General features: G+C 35.5%; 1 protein-coding gene across 1 annotated transcript; it reads right to left on the bottom strand.

Moving 5' to 3' along the window:
• Window positions 1-438: 438 nt before the first annotated feature.
• On the bottom strand, window positions 439-27,339 carry LOC143233330 (uncharacterized). The gene is made up of 2 exons (XM_076469470.1): window positions 19,287-27,339; window positions 439-680 (listed from the first exon to the last, which is right to left on the bottom strand). Exons 1-2 carry the CDS (start codon window positions 27,337-27,339, stop codon window positions 637-639), a joined length of 8,097 nt encoding a protein of 2,698 aa, XP_076325585.1. The 3' UTR covers window positions 439-636.
• Between the last annotated feature and the right edge of the window lie 312 nt (window positions 27,340-27,651).

The following is a 27,651-nucleotide window of genomic DNA, read 5'->3' as shown; positions in this document are numbered from 1 at the left end:
GTTTTCCGTTATAGGGTGGTTCTCTATGATCCACCTTATAATTCATATTACAATAAACATTAACTGAAAACACGAATTAAAATACATTACACTAACTCTTCCTTTCTGTCGTTTCATGAAGTACTTATTGATAGTGTGATTAACGGGTCGCGTGTCTATTACGGAAACTTGGAAACATAAAATTGTTTCTTCATCCTTTATTGGTTGTTCTTGTAGTTTCAAAAACATTCTTTTAACAGGTGTTTTTACGAACACAAATTAAGGTATGAATATCTAAGACAAAGTTGTTAATGATATTCGTGTGTAACAAACCAATGGTATATACCTTTTTCACAAAACAAAACAGAAAAAAAAACATATTTTTCTACAAATTTTCTGTTAATCCAGTTATTTCTACAGCAAAATATAATACACAGATAATAACATACTTTAACTGGTCCTTCCTATAAGGTTTAGTAACAAACTATAGTTTACTGATATTGAAAAAATAATTCTAGTTGAGAAGACGGGCTTTTAATTAAAAACACTCGGTATGTTGTGCTTGTCTTAGCCTTGTTCTTGTAGGTTTGATATAAACCCAGACACACACTTCTCGAGACGCGAGGATAGTTTCCTCGCCAGGCTGCTAGTGTTAATTCACTTTAATCGTAGAGGGCTGCAACATTGTATACTCTTCTCGTCTGGAATCAAAAATAAAAAAATATTGAAATAAAAATGTTAGCTCTTCAATCGCTACTAATAAAGTAGTATGAAAATATACTTAACAGGAGTTAGTTTTTTTTTCTTTTTAGTTCGTAAAGCAACTCAGTGTATATTTACATTTCAAAGTGTAAAATAATTACACAGCGTCTGTGAAAGTCGGTCTTTGATCGGAAAATCACCGACATGAGTTTGATGTTGCCGCTTACAATACACACGCTTTCCACACGTGTCGCCTATGGACATAGGTTTAAACATTAAAAATTACACTACCGTCTTTAATCGTTTATGAATTTATTAGCCTATTCAAGTCGTTTACGTTGAAAACTTATTAGAAAGTAAATAACCATTTTTAATGTTCTAATTACCTTCCATGAATGTAAATTCACTAGGAAAAACATTTTAAAACAATACTATATATTTTATCTTTACTGAAAACTAAAAAGTGTAAATTATCACATCTATAGTATAGAATAAGATAAGTAAACGTCCCATTATCACACTTGGTAAATACCGTTATGTGTCAAACAAATCATTTTTAGAGTTTTATCATTTTTCATTAAAATATCTAATTTAACTTACAACTTACAACAGTTTTATAAATTCATCAATACACAAGTTAAGGAAGCTGTTTTCGGTATTAAGTCACTATAGTCACAAGTATGATGTTTTACATTCACTAAATATATTTACAACAATTCTCTATTTCTACGGTTTCTTACTTTTGACTTAATATCTTTCTTTGCTGTTCCCTCAAATTTTTCAAAATAGTTACTTGACTTCTCGTTTGCTTCCATGTTTGTTTCGGTTGCTCGCGCAAAGCTGCACAAGGGCTAGCGGTCTCTAATTTTAAACTGATAAGAGTAGAGGGAATGCTACTTATAATTCACTTACATTCAGCTTGCATATAATACTTACATTCAGCTCTTAGGATACTCTAATCGAATAACTGGATTTAGCTGTCACTATTATAATTCATACATTGCCCCAAAGTGCAGAACACAATTTCGCGGAAATGTGGTGCATACCATGAACCCTAGGATTCACAATCCAAACATGAAAAACACTAGGCTATGTCTAATCGGCCCGGCATGACCAGGTGGTTAAGACACTGGACTCGTAATTTGAGGGTCGCGGGTTCGAATCTCCGTCACACCAAACATGCTCGCCCTTTCAGCCGTGGGGGCGTTATAATGTTACGGTCAATCCCATTATTCGTTGGTAAAAGAGTAGCCCAAGAGTTGGCGGTGGGTGTTGATGACTAGCTGCTTTCCCTCTAGTCTTACATTGCTAAATTAGGGACGACTAGTGAAGATAGCCCTTGTGTAGCTTTGCGCGAAATTCAAAACAAACCAGACCAAACCATGTCTGATCCCGGTAAAAGGAGTTGAACTTTTAAATTGCCGATGCAAAAAAAAAACCTTTTGATCCCATATCTGGTCATTAAGCACCGCGTTTCACTGAAACAGAGCGAAATGTTTCAAACAAAGAAGTAGGGTTATGATGTATGATTAGGGTTATGATGCATGATTTCACTCAGCAGCATAATAAACACAGAACTCAAGAATGAAGAAAAATGCATGATAAAAATTAAACAAAAATGTAAGACAATATAATGTTCTAATGGCAACTCACAATAAACTATACTGAAGACATCCTGGTCTTATCGTGCACGTGATAGGAATATTCAGATTAATAGTACTGGCTCAAAAAGAAAACACGTAAAACTAGTCAAGATATATTTTCTAAAAATAACATATAATTTAATTCCAGAAATATATATGCTATAATTCGTGGTTAGTTTGTTTTAGACAAAAGCCATAGTAGGCTATCTGCTACTTCCACTGCTTGGAATCGAACTTCAAGTTTTAGCGTTGTAAGTTCTAAACTTATCGCTGTCTCATACAAAGGTGTTTATATGCATTCATCTTCATTGTTGATGTTACTAATAAGTACGGGTGTTAGAAAAATCGTCTTTAAGAAAACCTCACAGGTAAAATGTATGCATAATAATAAGTTTCTGGAGTCAAGTAGTATTTTTATCTAGTTCTCAGAAGGTATTCTATCGTTCAACATTTATTATATTACATTACAACAAAACTTAACTGTTTAAACGCTGTTCTTAAGTGATTTATTTGGCTTACACATAAAAGTTCTATAATCTTTGAAAAGAGATCATCCGCCTTTAAAGAAGTCGATATATATGATGTATACCATGTACTTATCACTTGGACGTGGGAGCTATTCTGTTAGAATAGTAACTTCGTTTTAAATCAAAATAACCTCGAACGCTTCAAGGTTTGTGTAGTATACTACTGATAGTTACAATTTAAGATACAGATTATTAATAGAACGAATATATTGTTCAGTTTGCATAAATCTTTCATATTATTCAGTAAATAAAATAGCAACTGAAGGAGGAAGTATAACCGAAGTCGGTTCGATACAAATTTTTCATGTAACTTTGTATCGGTGTTTGTTGGATGGAAAAGTTGAGTTTTTATTAGCTAAACTTGTTTATTTGTGGTTAAACACAAAGCTCTATATAACAATTTATAATTGTGTGTTCTTCTCACCGCAGGTATCGAGACCTGATTTTTAGCGTTATTAGCCCTCACGCTTATCGTTAAGGGGTAGCTACGCTCAATCTAGTTAGACATCTACAAGTACGAAACCAGCTACTCTCACTTGAGACGCCACTATGGTTTTATTACTACAATCATAAATCTCACTGGTGACGTGTTTCAAAAATTTTATCCAATGAAAATTTGTCGTTCTGAAATAGATAAATGTTGGTTTAAACTAGGAGTCCGTTTACCTTCTTTCAATGAATACTTCCTCTCCTAAAAACACAAGCAAACATTTGATGTATTCCACATCTGAGGTGGTGTGTAACAGTGAATCGCTGAAAAAAAATACCCCTTTGAAGGTTTTATATAATTCTCCATTAAAATTTCTTTGCTTGTTGTTAAGCACAAAGCTACACAATGGGCCATCTCTGTTGTGCCCAATACGGCTATTGCAAATCAGTTTTTAGCGTTATAAACCTTCAGAGCCACTAGATGGTTCTCTACTGCAAAAGATAAATGTAATCATAAAGCTCTCAAAATAATAAAAAGGTGTAGAAAATCTAGAACTGTATTTCCGAAGAAACAAACAAAGCTCTAGACTTTGTATGATGGTATGTTATAAACTGTTTCATTATATCACTGACGAAGCCAGAACATTTTTGGAGGTGTCGTTTCCGTTAATTTCTTTAAAAAAACTGCACGTTTTATAACATTAACTTAATATTACACAAGTTATGTTATACAATATATATGCATGTAAGTTTAAAATTTGAAATTGATATGTACAGGGTGGCCTGACAGTAGGTTTACAGTTGATAATTGATATGTACAGGGTGGTCTGACAGTAGGTTTACAGTTGATAATTGATATGTACAGGGTGGCCTGACAGTAGGTTTACAGTTGATAATTGATATGTACAGGGTGGCCTGACAGTAGGCTTACAGTTGATAATTGATATGTACAGGGTGGCCTGACAGTAGGTTTACAGTTGATAATTGATAATGTATTTAAAGGCACTTTACACACGGCATGGAATTATGCGAAAGTTAATCCCGAAGTGTTCAAAGTGAAACAATTTAATAGATGCAATCTAAACAACTGTATACCTAATTTTGGATTACTCTATATGAAGATCACTGAAATAATTATGTTGTGCCTAACTGTATAATATTACGCAGAAATTCTTTGAATGCTACAGTTTAAGCACCGTATCGAACTGTCTACGAGTATGTAGATGTAAACAAACATCTACAGCCTTCTGAAGCATATTTAGTTGCCCAAGCGTATCTGAAAATATAAAGGATTTATCTTTCCAGGGAGTGGTTTTACAGCATGGCGTTTACCTGGGCATTACTGTATAGCAAAGTATAGTAAATATTCATTCATACTGTACTGAAATGTGAGATAAATGGCTGTTCAATATGTTGTGCTAAAGATATCCGTTTCGCTGTCAAACTGAAAGCGGATAAGACGGATATCATGGAATTAATGTTTATTTACGCAACCCCCGGTGACACCCCCTGAGCACAGTTGTTTTCAATTACATTTCAACTTTGTTTTTTATATAAAGTAATAAATTATTCCAAGGTGTTTTTTAAACTAAACTAAGCTCGGATAGTAATACTGATTTAAATTATTTGTTTTCAAATTATTTTTTTATTTATTTTGCTTTCATTTAATATTGTCCCTCCACAGTGGCACAACAATATGTCTGCATATTTACATCGCTAGAAATTGGGTCTCGATACCCGCGTTGGGCAAAACACTGATAAACTATTGTATCGCTTCGTACTTAACTTCAAACAAGCAAAAGTTAAACATTTTTTCCTAGTGCAAGTGAACCTTGTGTCTTTATTATTGTGTAGATTTCTGAAAATGTTGTATTTTATATAATTGAGGACGCTAGTCACCACACCCACCGCTAGTTCTTAGGCTATTCTTTTACCAACTAATAGTGGGATTGACAGTCACATTATAACACCACCACGGTTGAAAGGGCGAGCATGTTTGGTGTGACGGTGATTCGAACCCGCGACCCACAGATTGCGAGTCGAGCGTCCTAACCACTTGGTCATGCCCAAAAAATTGACTTGGAGTGTTTTGACACGTGTCATTTTAATAACGAACTTCGTGCAATTCGTGAGATTCTGAGCGTTTTTTGTGATATTCGCGAAAACCACCTTATCTCCTACTTTAGTTGACTTCTAACATTCTATTTTACGTCCTATCTTATAGACTTTTTCTCAGAAAATAAAAATTATTTACAGTCCTACGTGTTTTTACGATCTTAAGTCATTTACCACTGATTACGTGTTGTTCTTCTATGTGCATTAAAATTCACCACTTAGAACTGGAATTTTAATTCTAATTCTGTGCGAGTTTTACAAGGTAATGATAACTTACAATTCAACTACTTGTTAGCCTAAGAAACTAGGGCTCAAACTTTCAATTCTGATGACCTCCAGTGGAACAGTGGTAAGCCCGTGGAATTATACGCTAAAAACTGGGTTTCGATACTCGCGGTGAGCGTAGCACAGACAGCCTATTGTGTAGCTTTGTGTTTAATTATGAAAAGTTGTAGATTTTAATCATTTTAACTTTTTAGAAATAATCAGAAAGAACTGGTTTATTCTATGTGTCGCAAATGACAACTCATCTCTAATTATTCTCATGGCTTAAAATTTAATACTATTTTATATTGATTAAAAATTATTAATCAGAATTTCACAGCATAAGCATTTTTCTTTATATTCTTTATAAATGACATTTTAGAATCAGATTAAGAGATCAATGAACGTTGTAATAATACAACGTAAATGTAGCATAATTCTGGCGACAGGTGATCAACCACACTTCAGACTTATAGCAGGGAAAATTACCGTATTGACCCGATTATAGGACGAGCTCGAATATAATGCGACCCCAATTTTCAAACACCTTAGGAAAGGAAAAATTAAGTGTCACAAGTTCTTTTCTAACCTCGCAAAAATCAATACTACAGTTGAAAAGCCGGAAGGTAAATTAATTGCAACAATATCTATGACCTTGAACGAGTATCTGATGCGCACGCGTAGATGGATGCTGTCTGAACATTTAAACCATCGACAGACTAGAATACGGGAAAGGGGTCCATGGTTGGTCGCGATTATAAGGCGACTATACAGCCTAATTATTAATAAAAAACACCGCCTTATAATCGGGGTAATGCTGTAAAGTGGACAGAATACATTCATAAGAATAAGGAAGAAGATTATGCAAGATGAGCTGAAACAATATATTACATATATAACATTTTTCAACAGCATTATTGATTCGTTTATGAGATTGTGACAAAAATTAATGACTTCAAAACATTAAAACAAAACGTAAATAATCGATGTAATCGAGACCTATATAAACTGGGTTGAAAACTGTTTCTTGCCTTCCATATGAAAGGCGTCCACAAGTCAGCTAAACTTTATCATTTGAAAATGTATATAATAATTGTAATTTTCTGTGCGTAATTCTAAAGGTGTTACTAAAACATGATATAAGAATGCGCATGAGCATTTAGTTCTTCATTTAAAAAGAAATAAAAAAGAAAAACGGTGCATCAGTACAAGTTTTCATACATTACGTTGAGTCTCGGTTGGACAACAATCTAACATGAGACAATTTAAGCTTAAACATGTAAACAACAAAATAATTATCTTTATGGTAGTCTGCGCATATTTCCATTTGCCATATGTTTAACTTCCGTTAAGGCAAGCCGAAATTAGACTATGACTAAAGAACATGAATTAAAAAGATTTAGCATTTAAAAAACGAAAAATTTGTTTAAAAGTCACATAAAATTTTGGTATAAAATTTAAAATCGAAAATAAAATAGGACGAGTGGTTAGGGCGCTCGACTCACAATCTAAGGATCGCGGGTTCGAATGCCCGTCACACCAACCACGCTCACCCTTTCAACCCTGAAGACGTTATAATGTGACGGTTAATCATTTTGTTGGTGAAAGAATTACTCACAAGTTAGCGATGGATGGTGATGATTACTGCCTTCCATCTAGTCCTAGACTGCTAAGTTAGTGCAAATAGCCATGGTGTAGCTTTGCCCAAAATTAAAAAAAAAATGTTTCAGTTTTCAGGAGAAAAAAAAAAAGATCACAGAAAAGAAAATAATTTCCTAAATTAAAATGTCTGTTTAATTTGTTACTGCATAATTAACTCACGCACTTTCGTTTAAATAATCTATACAAGTACAATAAAATCAAAGTGTTTGGCCGAATCATACCATGTCTCACAATAAGTTAAATAAACACGTTCCTAACGTATCAAAATAACTACATAATAATAATGCCAGTAAGTTCCTTAAGGAACATAGGGCCGCATACGCTGCGGTTTCTGTAACAGGCCGATTTTTAAGTGAGTAGGTTGGGAGCTTACTGCACAACCCCCAATCTAGAGAACAATTTCTCAGCCCACCGAGGGAAATCGAACCCCTGATTTTAGCATTGTAAATCCAGAAACATAACGCTGTACTAGCGGGGGACAAAATAACTTCCTATCTATCTATATATATCATGTTTCATAATCAGTTAAATAACACACCAAAAAAAAATAAGTGTTTGAGTGTCGATTTCCAACTAGGTTAAACTATGCTACACATGGTTAATTAAAAGAAAAACTACTTAAAATTATTCGGGTCACAATTTTCAGAAGCACAAATACATTTGTTGAAATAGATAGTAAAATGTAGCATACTTAAAATAACACCTGTTAAAAACTCTGCAACATAAATGTTTAAAACTGCATTCAATTTCTTTTACTGTTTTAAAATTACCTAGACAGTAGCATATTCTTTGATATTTCCATTACAATAATTTACACAAAAATTGTGATAATTTTTGACATCACAATATAAAGGTATCTGGATGAGTTGTTTTCGTATTTCCCTCTCCTAACCAAATATTCAAATATGGCATTATTTTCACAGAATATTTCTTCGACAAACGAGCCCATGGGTCTAGAAACCACATTTACTGAGACTCTTTAATACAACCTTGATACTTGAACTACTGTTTTACACTTTTCTAATTCAATGGTCATTGACTATATAATGTAAGTTTAGTATATTTAACCAAGTTACCAATGGTAATTAGTAGACCTACTTATTTACGTGCCTGTAAATTAATGCTAAATTTGTTGTCCGATTTCGGGGAATCCCCATAAAAGTGTTTTCGCGAAATACCCGGCTCCTTAAGGGGTTGGGTGAAAAGTTTTACCATTGTGCAAGCCTCGGGGCCGAGACGGATTCATTTGGCACCGCTTAGAAGTTGGTGCGACCAGTGGCTTAAGAGGAAATACGTGACACACAGATAGACACTGAATATTACTACATAGATGTATTTGAGTACCTACATGTATTTTGTTTTATTATGAAAAATACGTAATATAAGTTTGATTACTGCTGTCATTATGTGTTCCAAGTCCTGCTAATAAATGGGGATTATGGTACAAATGTAAAAAGATTCGATGATACCTTTATTACATGGTATTTGAAGCAAACGCGCCCTTCTTCAGGTATATATATACGTATAATTCACCTAACACACCTTTCAGTATATTTCATAGCTACGTATGCATTTGACTGAGATATAACGAATAAAAGTATTCCATTTAAGGTTCTACGTGATGATAAACTGCATAAAAAGTGATACAGTCCATCCTTCCTTATATACCTGATAAATATACACAAAATATGAGTTTCGGTGTACAGACAATAACAAGGAAAAACTTTATAAAACGAAAGACCAGAGATTGATTTATTGTTTTTAACAAGGGTTATTCACCTATAGAGGAAGTCACAGTTCGAACACTGATAACATGTTAATTTGTTCACGATAGTAAGAAACTTCTAGGATAAAAATGATTGATCAATTACATTCACAAGAACCAATAAACTCTGGCGTTGAAATTTTTTATCCTTTTCGCCAAACAACAGCATGTTATGTACTTTGACAAATAGGTACTGTAGACGTTTTTGAGGTCTCTGTACGTTTCGTTTGAGTGAACAAAATGCTTTAGACTTAATTCATATTCTGAGAAGTTGTCATATAGTTGAATAGCTTGCACATAATATCCGCGTCGTCATGCAGATCAGCACAGGCTATTTGTTTTTAATTAGAAATCAGTTGCTAATCATTTTTATTAACATTAAGGTTTATACTTAAAACAACATTTCTATACACACTGATTAACCTAATTTAGAGTATATATACTTTTAAAATAAGGCAAAGGACAAACATAAGAGAAAAAAGGGTTATAACAAGACCAGTATAAAAAGTCCGTCAAAAATGATGGGAAATCAAAGCCTTCCAAATCTGAATCCTCCAATTCACATTTACAACTATGCCGTCCTTAAACAGACATAATAAAAACGAAGAGCCTTGTAGCTTCGGAAAGCCAAAGCCTATCATGAGCAACATTTAGTTTACCTGAAGAGTGTCTTTTACCCCGCATCAGTCCTTGTCCCAGCTGTTTTGTAATCACATCAGTTGCACTGTTGCAACAGTTCTCTTAGAACCACATTTCTTGCAAATACTCGATCATCATTCAAAATTGCTCTTCGCAACAAACAGCAAATTTATTTCACTCAGTGTTAGATAAATTCTTGTTATAATAACACCCTCTTTAACAGGCTTTTATATAGCAGAAAAAGTGTTGAAATTTGGAAGCTATTTACTTATGTTAGCGATTGAATTCAACTAAAACTGGGACAGAAAGTGAAAAAAGGAATTATTAAATGAGACGCTGTGGAATTGGACTCATAACAATTTACGAAATTCGGAGAAATCAAGCGTGACCAACCGACACTCGGCTTTTATGATTACGTTAAGCTGAGAATTATACAATCTTTGAATACGAATATAAATAAGTATTTCATTCTTTCTCTAATCTGATCATTGCGCTTGATTTAAATATTTTCCTTTTTATTTCTAAATAAGTTAGTGGTCAATCTATGGGTCGCGGAGTCGAAACCAGTCACCTAACACGCTCGCCCTTTCAGTCATAAAGGTGTTATAATAGTACGATCACTTTCAGTGTTCGTTTGTTAAAAAGTAGTTCAAGAGTTAGGGGTGAGAGGTATTAATTTGCTTCCTCCCTCACTCGAATTATTACTTCAAAATAAGACAGATGGTGAAGATAGCCTTTGTGTAGCTTTGCGTAAATTCAACAAACAAACAAAATATTTTAAAATTACATTCAAATTAATTTATCTTGCTGTCAAAAGCAAAGCTTTACATTATTTAATTTCTGAATTAAATTACCTTCTTAATACCTAACCATTATATATTTCACAACTTTAAATGGCTCCACCAGAATGGTATAATTCTATTCCTCTGTAAAACTCTTTTAAAATTTAGAAACGTTGAAATACTTTAATAATAGTTACCATCGACGTTATTATAAAATACTGTTTGACTTCCTACTGTGTAATTGCATTTCTTAGTATAGATTCGTGCTCTTTGTGTCAAGCATAACTCAGAGGTTAGTATACCAAACAATGTATCTGCAAGTCTACATTCATGTTCCTTTACGACCTAACAAGATTTGGCTCTGCACTTTGGCGCTGTGAATGTGTTATAAGGTTGCAAGTCAAATTCAGCTATTTATTTTCACAAGCGCACTCCAAAAGCTGGTAGTAGACGTTGTTGATTAACTATCTTTTTTCTAGTTTCTCGTGTTTATTGTATTTGACTGTAAATATATCAAGTACGTTTTTACCAGTCCGCCTGCAAAATGGTTTTCATGATAAGATTAAGAATACGTTTCTTCACCTTAAAAATCTCAAATTTCATTTTTGTAATCTTTGAAACCTCCTAGATATACTTCAAATATTTGTTTTCAGTAAAGCTTTATATTTTATTTGTTATTTTCTTCATCCTAACTCTATACAAGATTGGGCAGTTTGACCGTCCTCGTAATCTCAAAAAAAATCAAAATAAATCTAAATTACCACTGCAATTTTAAAAACCCCATGGAAGAGTGGGCAAGTGATAGTGCAAGGAAGTTTAATTTCACTTGAATTAGAATTTTGTAGATATATTTTCTTTTTCTTTGTTATTATTGCTCCTGCTTACATTTGTTTATATTTGAGAACTAGATTGGTCATTCCTAAAATTGAGTTTCAGACGTATCATGCATAGTTACATTTTTCGTCTCTAATCTCCATATATCTCATGCATATTTATATATATATACATATATAATTTCATGTATATTGTAGCAGGGGGAACACCATTAATTCTTTTACCCGATTCCCCTTTGCTCTAGAACCAGTCCTGCTCACCAGTTTGAAAACACTATAAGCTTTATATAAACAGAGAGCCCTCTGTCTTGGGTCATTGAAGTTTGTAAAATATAGAACCTTCTCTTTCGAAACATTAAAGTATTAAAAACACAGTATTCTATCTCGGGGAAGAAAAACAGATAAAATTTTATCTTTGGACAGTGAATATTGTCAGTAAAGTTAAAAAAAATATATTTTGTTTCTGGACAGTAAAATGTCGAAACCATAGATTATTCTGTCTCGAGACAATGAACATTTGAAAACAAAGAATATTTTATTACAGAGCAACAAAGTGCTAAAACGCATAGAGAAACAAACAAATAAAGCAGCTCCAACCGGTTAGAGCATTGAACGATATTAAAGTTAGTTCCAGCAGATAAATCGTATTACTACCTGTGACCATTTGAAGTTTTTAAACTTAAATAAAACCTTACAGAGCAACGTTTTTTTCATGCATGGATTTACGCGAAAAAATTGAGGCTTTCTACTGTAGATTTTAAATTCAGTTTTTTCCGTCAAAGACTTTGACATAAATAGTTGTTTCATCCTTAAAAAGTGTAAAACTTACCAGAACCAAAATCGACCATTAAAATTCCTTTTGCAACTTTCTATAGGGTAGGAAATAATTTGTTTGTTAACAAAAATGTTTTTGTAAAGAAACTTCAAGGGGAAAAAATGAACTGTAGTTTAATAAAAACTTTCTCGTAAAGAAAAAAAATATTAGTTTCAAACTCTAAGACAGTAAAGACATTTGTTCTCAAACTATTCTCTTGTATGAGAGTAATGTGCCAATTAGAAACCACAAAGGTATCGCTTTAAATATAAAAATGTACTTATGAAAACATTAATTTTATTAAATTTCCTTTATTACAAGTTGGACCCGGCATGGCCAGGTGGGTTAAGGCGTTCGACTTGTAATTCGCGGGTTCGAATCCCTGCCGCACCAAACATACTCGCCCTTTCAGCCGTGGGGGCGTAATAATGTGACGGTCAATCCCACTCTTCGTTGGTAAAAGAGTAGCCAAAGAGTTGGCGGTGGGTGGTGATGACTAGCTGCCTTCCCTCTAGTCTTACACTGCTAAACTAGGGACGGATAGTGCAGATAGTCCTCGAGTAGCTTTGCGCGAAATTCAAAACCCAAACAAACAATATTACAAGTTAATGAGTCGAACATGTTCCGTGACCACAATCTCATAGTTTTACATCTTTGGAAAATGAAATATATAAGTAAAATGAATAAGAATGTTATATCCTACTAGAATTCAGTATTGTGACAACACTGTTTAATTTCTGATAGCAGCTACTACGATTTTACATCGATTATACTACTTGCAGTTTATCAAGTTCAGCTCTTCTGAACCACAAGAAAGCACGCGGACCATGACATCACAACTTAATATGAGTATCGTAAACAGTCAGGTCTTTAATTTAATATTATATTTGCTTGTAGCTAAACATGGTTCTAACTCTGGATCTTAGCATTCTAAATTTTCAGATACAAATGTGCGTTATGATGTCAAAGGTTTCATTAACTGTTTTAATAATTATAAATTTAAATTAATTTACAATTCATGTCAATAAAATATATCTATAGGTGATTTCTTATGCCAGTTAGTAAAATAAAATACTCATAAGGATTATTTCTTATGCCAGCTAATGAAATAGAAGATCTATAAAAGAGATTTCTTATGCTGGTTAGTAAAATAAGAAATTCATACGAGTGACTTTTTATGGCGGTTAGTACAATACAATATCCATAAAGGTGATTTCATATGGCGGGGAGTACAATAAACTTTCCATAAAGGTGATTTCATATGGCGGGGAGTACAATAAAAAATCCATAGAGGTGATAGCTTTCTCCCTATCACTTGTCTTGTAAGAAAAATATTTTATGCGAAAATTCCGTGCTTTTCAATCTGCAATGTTGTATTGAATCGTGTAAAATAAGCTAATAATATGAAACTGATTTTAATACAATACAACCTTTATGTAATAATTTAAAAATTAATTAACAGAAATTACCTCCCCTTCAGTATTATAGCAGATTCTTTGCAGACTTACAACGCCAAAAACCGGATTTTGATACCCGTGGTGGGCTGAGTACAGATAGCCAATTGTGTAGCTTTGTACTTAACTTTAAACAAACAAGTAAACAAAAACATCTTATGCAACTATGCGCCCCAGTTACTCAGTATTAAATCTGAACACAGCACAGATAGCCAATTATATAGCTTTGTGCTTAATTACAAACAATAAACAAAATCAAAATTTACTTCTTTAAGATTGTTTTTTAATCTAACATGGGATGGTTAAAAAACCAACGTTTTTATCACGTTGTAGTTATAATAAAACAGTTTACAAAAGTAAACCCAACCAATGTTAGTGTTATTTAGACTTTTGATTACGAATATCTTATCGTTACTTTTCATTGTGAACACCCTTAGTTTGTTTATTTGTTTGTTTTTTATTTCGCGCAAAGCTACGCAAGGGCTATCTGCGCTAGCCGTCCATATTTTAGCAGTGTAAGACTAGAAGGAAGGCAGCTAGTCATCACTACCCACCACCAACTTTCAAGCTACTCTTTTACCTACGAATAGTGGGATTGATCGTGACATTATAACGCCCCAACAGCTGAAAGGGTGAGCATGTTTGGTGCGACGGGGATTTGAACCCGCGACCCCCGGATTACGAGTCGAACGCCTTAACCCGCCTGGACATGCCGGCCCTCCCCCAACCCCTTAGTGGCACAGCGGGATGTCTGTGGATTTACAACGCTAGAATTCGAATTTCGACCCTCATAGTGGGCAAAGTACAGATATAGCATTATGTATGTAGCTTTTTGCTTAACTTCAAACCTAACAATCGTGAATTCCAGGCCAAAATCGTGAAAACAAAAAACAAGTTTTGATGATTTTCATCTTTTGTCTGCCACATGTCATTACCCAGAAGGCGTTCTGTTTAATATCAGAGTTCGCCCATCAAGTCCAAACAAAACGCCTATCACATAATAGCAGCAAAAGACAATGATAAATGAGAAATGACCACGTGGCATAATACTTTATTTTTCAAACCTAGCTAGTTAAATCAGTAACCAATAGTATTCAACAAATGTAACGGCATTTTAAAAATGCAGCTATATTTTAATTCAGGTTTTGCTGCTAAAATGCGTGACCCATAAGACAGGGACAACACAAAACACACAACATTGCATATTACATGTATGTATTAAACATATTATCTGAAACAAAGAGGTACGCTATTTTCTCTCTTCAATTGCTACTTTCAATATGCTCCTCCATAGTACAGCGGTAAGTCTACGGATTTACAACGGTGGACTCAGCAAATAGCCTGATGTGGCATTGCTGTAAGAAAACACACACATACTTTCAATATGCGAAGTCTTAGAATAAAACCAGTTGATAGGAATAACTCGTAGTACACTCTTAGTTCTGTGGCCTTCTATGTGTATTTGAATTATAATTAAAGAATGTAAGTCACATAACGCTATGTAACACAAATTTTGTTCCTGGATAGTATGTGTTATTTTTTAATTGCTTATGTTGTAAAAGTACAGAAAAATAGCCATTTTTCCCTTCAAACTTTGCTTTTGTGACCTGAATAATGAAATTTATAAAGTAATTTATTTTCTATGTAAAAACGGGCAAATTTGCACATTTTCATTTACGTAAGGTCTGAATAAAACTACATATGAATCAAGATTTGCATATATTTATACTAAAGTTATACAAAATGAACAAAATGTTTAGAAGTGAGTAGTTTTTCGAGATTTGCAACTGTAATGTAAATCACTTTCACGTATCAGCCACCAAGTATAAGTATCCCATCATGTTTTCGTTATACGCTCCTTGGTAGTGGCGTTCAAAGTCCAATATATCTTGGTGGAAGCGATCGCCTTTCTTCTCTAAGTATGCTTCCATGTTCTCCTTGAATTTATCAAGATGAGCATCAAGCATGTGGACTTTCAGGAACATTCTGTAGTCCATTTTGCCGTAGTTCTTCACCAGATCCTCAACCAGTTCCACATAATTTTCGGCATTGCCCAAGAAGCACCGATCCACTGCGACAAAGGTGCCCCAAGCATTTTTCCTTCCTACTGAGCTTTTTGGGGAATACTGTGCACTCCAGGATCTTCTTTATTTGTGGTCTGACGAAGACACCAGCTTTGACATTTGCCTCAGACAGCTGAGGGAAGAGTCTCGAGGGTACTTGAAGGCTGCAGACTCTTTATCAAGAGCTGTGATAAGTTGTTTCATAAGACCCAATTTTATGTGCAATAGTGGGAAAAAACATTCTGGAGGTCCACTAGTGGCTCACACTTGACATTGTGCTTCCCCACAGAGAACTCGGTCCATTGTGGCTAGTGCTTTCTGTTGTAGTGTGCTGCGGTGTCCCTGCTGTCTCAAAGGCAAAGATAACAGAGAAACTTGGTAAAGCCTCCTTGGAGACCCATCAGAAATGGCATCACTTTGAAATATCCGATAACCTCCCAGCCATAGTCATCATACTTCAAGGCTTCTAGCAAGGTCTTGACGCTATTGTATTCCTCTTTGAGGTGCACCGAATTTTAAACGGTCTAAAATTTGTATAATATAAAATATTACTATTGAAACAAACAAAAATTGTCCATTTTACTTTCTAGAGTTTGTTTTTACAGTGCTCGCCGGTAAAAGTAGGTGCCCAGGGTTTGTCTTGATCCACGACAGGCATGTTGAAATATGCCTTGTAGGCTTCATACATATTAGCAGATGCTGTCACAGAGTACTTTTCGCTGTTGTCTTGATAAATTGGCCACATACATAGCAGAATGCACCTGGAGAATGTTTGCAGCTTCTTGATGCCATCTCTGATAAAATCAGATAGGTCTATGTTTTCACTTAAGCAGCTAGAACTAAACTAAAATGGTGAGTGGAGAGCCCCTGTGTATATATATGTATACTATGGAAAGTTCTAGAAAATTCTAAAAGGTTCTTGAAAATTCTCGTAAGTTATACAACATTTATGAAAATTCTTGTAAGTTAACGAAAATTCTCTATCAGATACGCAGCTCTGAATCTAACTGGAATGTTCTGGAAAGTGGGTAAATTTGAAAACTTCATTACCCAGGTCACAAAAGCAAAGTTTGAAGAGAAAAATAGGCCTGTTCCATTTACTTTAGGCATAAGCAACTGGAAAATAACACTTTCTGCCCAGGAACAATAAAAAGTAAAAATTTTGTTACATAGTGTAATAAATATTTCGTGAGGAAGGACTACAGTACGGGGAAACTCACCCGGCCCGGACACTGGAAGGATTGACAGATTAAGAGCTCTTTCTTGATTCAGTGGGTGGTGGTGCATGGCCGTTCTTAGTTGGTGGAGCGATTTGTCTGGTTAATTCCACCAACGGAAATCTTCCAACAAGAAAATACCAAAATACCGCCGAGTCCAGACCGTATTAGAAGAAACATGAAGACGGATTCAGACAACCCGACTCAGAAGAAGACAACACCCATTGTTAGCAACACGCCAAATTCCAGTAGTTCAAGAAAGAAAAAGGACAGTTCCTGCCAGACTTCAATCCTAGTTCCACAGAATTCAACAACCAGCCAGACTCAAACCATTACGAAGATAACCATCGACGCGACAGCACAAACTGAAAAACAATCTACCTCCACGCAGAAAACTCAAACCAAAATCTCAAGAAGAAACAAAGCATCACAGACCAGCGAAGAAAAACTCACCGAAGAACAGCCAGTAGTTCCACCATCAAGACCACGTTTCTCAGTTGCACCAATGGGCTTCAAGTGTGGAAACAAGTTCATGATGAAGTTACCACCCGATCTACAAGACTGCAGCTAACAGTTTCCACATACACCATCAACGTAGTTCATCAGTTTTTTTTTGTGTTTTTTTTCTTTCTTTCCCAGCTACCTCCGGGCACGGTCTGGGTAGATTATTCGGCGCCCAGGCCGTGAAAGTGGGTTTTCTCAGGGCACTCCCGTTTCCCCACAGCAAAATCTCTGGCATCGGACCTGTAGGTCCCAGCCTCATTCTGAAAGGGCCGTTTTCCCAGTCAAGGGTATCTAATCAATTACAGTAAATTTTAAAACCAATTGCCAGCCGCCAGTGTACTCCATCCTCGAGCCAAGGTCTGGCTCACTTCACTTTCGCTGCTTTCGTCCAGTTCTCCCGTCCTTCCTCTCACTCACAAATACACCAGTACATTTTTTTTTTTTTGAAATGTTAAAAATAAAGTAAAAATTCCACGGATATCTTAAAACATTTCTCATGTAAGGGGACGAAGAGGAACAACAAAGTTCCTGAACACCCCAGTTGGGGAGAGAACTCTTCTGATTTCTCTCTCTCTAAACTGAACCCCTGCCACGTTAGTTTAGTTTAGTTTAGGACTACAGTATTTAAGTGATATTTCCTGTTTGAATGAATAAAATATAACATGGATATCCACATTTAATTTACATAATTTAAAGAATAAAATAAATAATCCTTCGCACAGCAAATTTTATTTTTGCTTACTACTCAGTAAAAACAACTAGAATCTAAGATGAAGTTATTGTAATGCACATTTGTTGTTATTATTCTGTTGAATTTCACACAAAGTTATTCGATGGCTATTTACGCTAGCAGATCCTAGTCTTGAACTTATGAACTGAAAGGTGGGCAGTTGATCAACACCATCCACCATACCACTACCACCATTCTCCCACGGCTTAAACCATGAACATGTTCGACAGCATTGTAGAGCGTGTAGAATGGTGAACAGAAGATACAACAGTTATATAACGTATATCTTACAAAACAAATTCATCTATATTACGAGAAATTAAAAATCAGATATATCAGTATAATAGCTTAAAACACGAATTTGGCACTGAATCTTTTGCCTCTCTGGTTATTATTTATATCAATTTGCGATAAATATATACATATATATATATATTATTTCTATAGATATTTCAGGTGTTTTAAACATTATTTCATGCACAGTTACACTAAGAGTACCTGTTCTCGCCATCCGTAATTTTGTTTGTTTGTTTATTTGTTCGTTTTGAATTTCGCGCAAAGCTACACGAGTGCTAACTGCGCTAGCCGTCCCTAATTTTGCAGTGTAAGACTAGAGGGAAGGCAAATAATCATCACCACCCACCGCTAACTCTTGGGCTACTCTTTTACTAACGAATAGTGGGAATGACCGTCACATTATAACGCCCCCACGGGTGAGCATGTTTGGTGCAACCGGGGTTCGAACCTGCGACCCTCAAATTACAAGCCGAACACATTAACCCACCTGGCCATGCCGGCCCCTCTTAATTTTAAACTGATAGTCTAGAAGGAAGATGGCTCATTAACTGCACCAACCATCAATTTCTAGGCCATTCTTGTTTGATCAAATAATTGGATTTGATCGTTTTACTCACAGCTGAAACTTCAAATTGTGTAATTTTGTTTATTTGTATAAACAGCAGCTGTTTAAATGTAAATACTTGGATTCATAGTTTCAGCACGCTAACCACAAAAGTACGTGCTGCACATCAGTTTTACTGTTTGTGAATGTTGTCTACCCTTTGCCCTATGGCATTTCCTTGTGAGTAAAGCCTTTAGAGTGTGCATTTATGATTCACTAAAATAAAACGCTTAATTTTCAAAAACTTTGGATTGAACACTTACTGTCACTCAGATAACAGCCATAGTTGTCTGGTTTATGTAGCTGATGTTTGTTCAAATCACTTCCAGCCTGGTGGGAAGGCAATACAACAACTGACGTGGTTGGACATCGGCCAGTAAAGGACGACTCCATCCAGACGACTTGCTGGCCCTTGATCGCTTTAACTTCATCGTCTTCTGATGTTATGTTGGAGCTTGCTTCAACGTCTGCAACCAACGAAGACTGACCTCCATCACTACGTATATCGTGATTTTCATAGCCTGCAAGTCCCGAAGGGTCGTTGTTATAGATGCAATGAGCATAAGAAAATTTGTCTCTGCGAACATCACATAGATATGATGGATCTTCAAATTTTCTTAAATCTGAAGACGTACTAGAAATTATTTCACCTAATTTATAATTTTTTATCGCTAACGGCCTTTTGTTATACTGTTTGTGAGTTTGAGAGTTACCCGTCGTTTTTAGGCATTGAAGAAGTTTATTGGAGTTGTCAGAATATGCAGAGCGAAAATAATTATCAAGTACGTTAATGGTCTCGGTATCACGTGTTGCATTATAATAATTTTTAAATTCTTGGTTGTTTTGTGGAGAAGTATTTCTGGAATACATGCGAGCAGTCGATTCATTATGCTCGTTCTTCCTGTGGCCAGGCTCTAGGTCACTCGAAGACACATTCACCTGTCTTTCCTGCACATCACTAGACAAGGGATGAGAGAAAGACGAGGACTCAACTGAACTCTTTTTTTCATAACTCATGTTGTGCTTCTTAGTCAGATCACAATCACTGTGACTTGCTAAAGCAGAGGAATTGTCATCAGATGAGGAAGAATCAGTGCTATTACAAGATGTGGTCATCATGGTTGCCCTCCAACCTAGGTAAGGCTTCTTGAAGGAACAAAAACCTGTCCAGGTATCATATAAAGGAACACTGTGTGTCGATAAGTGTGAACTTTGCTGACCATGGGTGTGAAAGGGCTCTGGGGAGTTCACTGGTAGGCTTTCCCAGGAGGATTTTAACGAGTTTGAGCACCTCCAATTTTGAAACCTGTTTTTCATGGGAATGACAACATTTCTGTTAGAGAATCTGCTAGAAACTAGACTGGTGGAAGAAGAAACACTGGAGCTCAGTCCACGCCACCTGGATCGTCGCTCCTTTTCTCTGTTGAGGATGAAACTTCCTTTCGCAACCCCTTTGTACCAGTGTGGAAGTGAGAGTTTATCCAGTGATCTCTCTATGCGCATTTCATTCTCAGACTTCTTATCTAAGGAACTTAACATATTTTCTGGTGGAAGAATAGCCCGACGGTTTTCTTCACTTAGCAAGAAGTCCATACTACGTATACGTGAAACGTCCTCTGTCTTACGAAGCTTATGGTTAAGAGTTTGTTGTTTCAAAATATCTGTGCTTCGTACCCGACATATAGAATAAGTTGGATATAAATGCCTGTTAACTTTATTAATATCCATTTCTAAGAGGTTCAAGGATGGAAGATTTTCTGCAGTTGGTTCCATATATTCCATTCGTTTGCTTCTTTCTTGGTTGAATTTGGTATTTGAGAGGTTTTCTGAGTCGTTACTCTTGGAAGCGGTTGACCAATCAGCCTCATCAGTGGAGTTTCTCAAGTTCTTTTCCCTCGAAGTTTCACTATCATTCTCTGTACTTTTGTACCTGTCATCATTAACTTTACAGCTGTTCTTCAAGGCAAGTTCCACCAACTTAATCAAATCAGGAGTACTGGCCGCAAGTTTCATTCGGTCGGCCCGCACTTTTTGACAAAAGATATCTAGCCTTTTGAAGGGATCCTCCTTTAGATAGTTAGACAGTTGAGTCACGGTATTGTTGAGTTCACTAAAAAATTGTTTTCTGGCTCTTTGTATCCGTTCTTTCACATCGAAGTGAGGTCGAGAAGTGGTCGCATTGCAATACTGGACACATAGAGCATTACTGATAGACTTTCCTTGTCTTGCGTAATCTGATGTTCCTTCCCCAAAGATTTGTTCTTCTCTTTCTATACCGACCTCTGCCGACGTAGTCAATTTCTGAGAATTGGTTTGGTGAGTCGAATCAAGACCAACTGAGGACAATATCTCTTCTGCTTTCCCAATAATTTTCACCTCAGATAGTTCACTTTTATCCATGTAAAGTTTATTAATATTTAGTAGATTACTACAGTCTACAAAACAATTCTGTTTTCTTTTGATGCTTATATCTGTGACTTCTTTATTTCTGTTTATACACATCTTGTTATCGACTTCACTTGACTTTTTGTTTGGGAACGAAGACAGCGTCGTGTACGTATTTTTCAACGTCACCATTGGAGCGGAACTCGAGATACGTAGAGATGGGTTGTTATTTTCGGAGTGAAACAAGTCATCATTTTGTTTGAATAGTGAAGTATATTTACGTGCGAAATCGCTTTTTGCTTGAGAAGGAAAATTAGATCTCGAAAACTTATTGATGCAACAACTTGATGAAGGTTCTATAAACTGTGTTAAACTTTCATCAGAACTGGAAACTTCCTGTTTATTAAGAGCGGAAAAGATTTGATATTTTGGTTGTCTTAATACTGTCCTGAAAGGTTTGTTCTGTCCTGTACTTTCATGAGCATTATTCTTGTCTACTTTCACATAAGCATCAGCGTGTGAATACTTCCTTGCAAGCGCCACCTGGCACCCGTCAGCAAACATTTTCTTTGCTTCAAACCTAACAACTTTCTCCTTTACACTTTTGGTACTTCTGCGAAGCTGTTTCAGGTGGCTGACTTTTAAGCTTGAATGAGTACGTTTTGTAGACTCTGTCTGGTGCTCTAAATAGCTCTGAATTCGCTGCTTTATAGGCGCGGACAGCAAGACACAGAAAGGAACAGATTCGACATGCCGGAGGTTTGGGGAGGTGCGTTGTTCGAATAATAGGCCTTTCTGAGTACGCCAGAGACTAGTCTTCTCATCAAGACAGCTAATCTGTTCTCTCCCAGAACCAATCGCTTTATTAATAGAAGTGTTGAGGCTTGACCCAACACCTACTCGCGTTTCTAATATACACGCCTTTCTAGCATTAATTGTGGCAGCACGATTAATAGGGTAGCTTCCCTCAATATAAAAATTATTCTTCTTAACCTCGGCAATAGTAGAAGAAATAGATGGCGTTTCAGTAATTGGTTCGATTTGCTTAAAATATTGGAAACGTTTTGGACCGTCATTAGTTATATTATTTAGATGGTATTTTGTGTTTGATAGAACAGTGTCGTTGTTTATTATTTTGTGGTCTTTACTCTCACTTTTCAAGAAAGTTTCCCAATCATAATGATAGCTTGAATTCAGCCAGGTTTGTCGTATATTTTTGATATTTTCTCTTTTTACTGGGACTGTTGCTGAAGGTTGTTTATCATTCATTGCTAAGGAAAACGACCTCTGCGTATCTTCTTTCTCCTGTGAAAACTCAACGCATTCAAATCGCTCAAATGGCATCTGTACGTTTTCCATCTTTTTCCCTTTTGTGATATTTTCATCAGCACGTATACATAGAGCTGAATATAAACTAGCACAAAAAGTATTCCTTCCGTTCGTATACTTTCTGTCGTCATCACACGTAAAATTAAGACTGTCAGATGGGTGAAAATAAGTTTTTGTTTTATTTCTCACAGGAATTTCATTTTTGAGTTTCGTAAGGTATGTATTTTGTGTTAAACGTTTGTTTCGTTCACTGTCCCTATGCAACAATCTTTGTAATCGTTTCCTTCTACTTTCTGAAGCAGGGTAGTGACCCGTTTCAACTTCGCCACATAGGTCAGTGCTAGTGATAAATCCGTTATAACAAGAGCTTGAAACCAGTAAATCTTTAGTATTCTCTTCATTACGATAACTTTCTACCGGTGCACTTTTATAATAGCCCCTTACTGTCTCAGTTTCTGAACATTCGTCTGAGCTCGTAACGAGAAGGTTGCCTTTGTTTATTTTTGAATAACGAACCAGAAGATTGTCTTTGTTTTCTCTTGAATAAGTACCCAGAAGGTTGTCTTTCTTTTCTCTTGAATAACGAACCAGAATATTGTCTTTGTTTTCTCTTGAATAAGTACCCAGAATATTGCCTTTGTTTTCTCTTGAATAACTACCCAGAAGATTGTCTTTCTTTTCTCTTGAATGACTATCCAGAAAGTTATCTTTGTTTTCTCTTGAAATACTATTCGGAATGTTGCTTTTGTTTTCTCTTGAATAACTACCCAGAAGATTGTCTTTCTTTTCTCTTGAATGACTATCCAGAAAGTTATCTTTGTTTTCTCTTGAAATACTATTCGGAATGTTGCTTTTGTTTTCTCTTGAATAACAAACCAGAAGATTGTCTTTGTTTTCTCTTGAATAACTACCCAGAAAATTGTCTTTGTTTTCTCTTGAATATGTACCCAGAAGATTGTCTTTCTTTTCTCTTGGATGACTATCTTGGAAGTTATCTTTGTTTTCTCTTGAAATACTATTCGGAATGTTGCTTTTGTTTTCTCTTAAATAAGTATTCAGAATATTGCCTTTGTTTTCTTTCAAATAGTTAACATCCTGTATTAGTGGACAATTAGATAAATCGTTTACAACATTAGTAACAAGACATTTAGTGTTAGCGGCAGTGTGTTCGTGCGAATTTGAAGCCACAACATGTTCATTTAGATTGCAGTAACCTTCATCTGGTGAAAACTGGAAATGATTACTTGCAGCATTGGTTTGTGCACTTTGATTAGAGCTAGAGGTGCTTATGTTACTACATGATGTTAAGGTAGAGAATTCAACTGTGTTTTTATATATACTACAGTAACGATCTGCTGAACAACTGCAAGGAACACTTGTTTTCTCCGTTACTAAGTCCTCGTTAGTAGTAAACATATTGTCTGAAGTTAATATTAAGCCATTCACCTTATAACTTTCTAATGTTGGGAAACCGCTAGGCTCAACTTGATCTGAGTCTTTTCTGATATTCATTTTTATATCAGCAGTGGATAAGTGGATATTTAAATTCGAACTATACGGAGTGCCTCTTTTTAAAAGTCTAATTTCTTTCCGTCCATAGTCACATTCAGAGTTAATTTTTTCTTTAATATCATCTTTCTTAGATTTTGATATTGCGTCATTATCAACATTCGCAAACTTGAAATGAGAATTGGAATCTTTCTTGAAAGTCATTTTGTTTGTATTTATTATTATATCTCTGTCGGTACTTTCTGAGTGACGACGATATACGTCTTTTTCGCAAATGCCTTTTTTACTTTCTTGTGACTCACAACAAGTTGTATTTCTGTCTTTTATTGTTATCATGACATCACATTCTGATCTTGCCCTTTGTGTTGCACCAATCACTCCCAGATTGAAACACGTAAGACTGACAATAATTTCACCTTTCTCTAATGGAACGTCTTTTCCATAGTTTCTTTCCTTTCCAATTAATCCGATTTGATCATAGACATCTGCTGTATTTGACGGATGTTCGGTGAATCTGTTGTATCCGATTCTTTTTGAATGATGACAACTTTTATGGTATGTCTTACTTGTATTCTTTGTCGTACTTGAAGACAAAACATTTTCGAACTCATTACTGTTGTTAATGGCTGTGAATTTTTCTTTGTTTATGCACATATTTAACCTAAACTTACTCGAACCACTGTAAGTACAACAGATATTTTTCTTGTTTTTCGTTTCTGGACAGTGAATTCCACTTGGTTCACCTTCTTGGTTATTATTCATCATCAGACTTGGTTCACCTTCTTGGTTATTATTCATCATCAGACATAGTTCACCTTCTTGGTTATTATTCATCATCAAACAGCAGCCTGGCTTCGTTGATCTTAAATCATTATTGATTTCTGTTGCTAGGCTGCATTTTTTAGTTTCTTCTTCCATCTGATGGTTTCCCACACAGATCGATATAAAGCAATGACACCAATCATCATAAAGTTCAAGGTAAGTTGTTGTTCTTTCACCATTAGAAGGTGACCCATTCCCTCTATATTCACTATTTACGTTTTGGTTTTTATGCCATTGTTTGAATATGTTCGCTTGAAATCCGTTTATGTCATCAATTTCGTGACTCCCAGGTATAAAAGTCCAAAAGTTATACTCCACACGGTCTATATCAGAAATAAAGTACTGTGTATCTGCAACACCAGTATAACACTTCACCATATTTAATCCTGGACATTTTTTACTCAAATATGAGCAAGCTGACACAACGTTTAAGCCATAATCTCTGAAAATAATCCCAGGAATAGGACGTTCAGATGGTTCTCGGCTGGCAGGATATAACCCATAGATCTGACATATCGGTAGTAATCTTGATAATACCTTCGCATAACCTAAGATTTTACGGTGTAACTTCAATATCACTGGTAACTTTGGAATGTATTGACTGTCAGTAACTGGTGCGATGAGTAGATAGTGACCGTAACTTAGGGACCCTTGAAAACAAAATCCCCCCTCAGATCCAGGGTCATTTGTTGTGAGGTCTGAATTCCAACTGTTCGCGATGGTGGTGGATTCTACTTCACTGTAACAAATTTTAGAGAAGGAATGTTCTTCGGACTCCCTACGAAATTTCGTCTTCAAGAGACTTTTACTATTCTCTTGAAATGCGTAAGGGATACAGTCCTGGACGGTGAGGTCATCATTGAAGTATTTTAACCAGAAGTTACACTCAAAGGTTAAGAAGACGGACATATTGTTACTACTGGTTAAATAAACCTCGTACTTGTTTCTAAATGAAATATTTTTCATAAAGGAGATTATATAACATTTACCGTAATTAACTACAAAGTTATTTTTTTCGTTTCCAGGAGTTCCGTTACTTTTTCTTATAAAACAAAGTTTATTGGAACATTCACTTTTTATATACTGCTTGGAACATTCTGATGGCCTCAAATAAGATATTTTCTTGATAATGTTTTGAGCATCTGCCGAAACTTTTGTGTCAAATATTGAAAGTACCCCCATTTTAAAAAATATTGCTTCCTTTTCTTCATGTCCGTTTCTGTCAAACAGTCCTAGAGAAAACAATAAAAGTAGGAGGCCACTCAAATGTATATCTCTATCATTACTATGAACAAAACAAAAAATAAATTTAAGTAATATCTCCCACTTTACAGCTTTACGTGTCAAATAACTAAGATTTAAAATGTGTTCTCTCCACATATTTTTATGCGTACATGCTACATAAATATCTTCTATTTTAACGTTAATCAATATGCCATTTAACCATTCAATACTTTCGTGCAACATACATCCATCAGTTACTTCATGAGATCCAGATAGAGCGTCCAGCTCGTATTTCTTCAGTTTATTATAAAGACATTTGATGTGCTCTTTTTCAGACCTCTCTAAATGATTAATTATATATTTAACAAAATTAGTATACCAAACTGGGTTGCATAGTTTTACAAAATCCTGAGCCATGTCTCTTTCTTGATGCACAAATCCATCCTTTGCTTCTAGTCTAACAACATCCTGGACATTTTTCTCAGATTTTATCCCATACTCATATTTAAAGGACACGTGTTCCGCTCCAGAAACAAGAAATAACATATCTGGTTGTGCAACCAGGGGAAGTTTCTTCAGGGTCGCATAATATTCATTATAATTTTTGTTTCCAAACTTCCGTCCACCCTTTCTGTTCTTGATCTTTTTGTTAACATCCAGTGATACATAAACAAACTCAGACAAGAAAACAGTTAGTTCCGACTTGTTATTTGCATTCAACCAAGTGTGTTCACGATCTCCTTGCGCCAGTTCTCCATCAGATTGCCTACCTACCTTCGGAGTTGGATGAACGAACGAGCTAACACTGTGGACAGCAGCATTTTGATAGAAAAATAACTCATCTTCTTGAGCGGGCCTACAGTTATCCGATCTTGGCTGTTGGAGTATATTCATAAGACGTGAGACATCGTCACACCACAACACACTACCACATCCATCATGTAGTTTGTACTTCATAAGGTACCAGGTAAGGTACCACACAACCAGTGACAGCAGCACTACTATACTTAATTGCTGCAAGGTAAAATCGTACATAATTTCTCTCATGACTGCCACCAATCATAAATCTAGTCTTTATAACGTCACTTATCTTTAACCTAATGTAATCTTTACAAACGTCTCAAAAGCACCAGTCCAAAATAACACTTTCGAGTTTTTCACAAGAGATCAGTGTTCTAATCACACTTCTCGTATTATGAAAGACTGCCGTTGTGCCGAAGGTGAACATCTCAGTAAAGGCTTCGAGTAGATTACAGCCACTATAAAACAAGAAAGAGAAAAATAAGCCAGCGTAATAGCTGTTAAAACACGTACATTAGTATATATGTACCAAGTTATTTTAATGTATGTAAAGGTCTA

This window comes from Tachypleus tridentatus, chromosome 1 (genome assembly GCF_004210375.1).
Source record: "Tachypleus tridentatus isolate NWPU-2018 chromosome 1, ASM421037v1, whole genome shotgun sequence".
NCBI lineage: Eukaryota > Metazoa > Arthropoda > Merostomata > Xiphosura > Limulidae > Tachypleus > Tachypleus tridentatus.
The sequence above is the reverse complement of the archived record's forward strand: the minus strand, read 5'-3'. Positions and strand labels throughout refer to the sequence as shown.

Bases quoted from the DNA above. Each gene is read 5' to 3' on its own strand.
- LOC143233330 (XM_076469470.1), bottom strand. From the start codon at position 27,339: ATGAGAGAAATTATGTACGATTTTACCTTGCAGCAATTAAGTATAGTA. The intron at 681-19,286 runs GTAAGTGTTCAA...TTTTGATTCCAG, and splicing joins TGGCTGTTATCTGAGTGACA to ACGAGAAGAGTATACAATGT.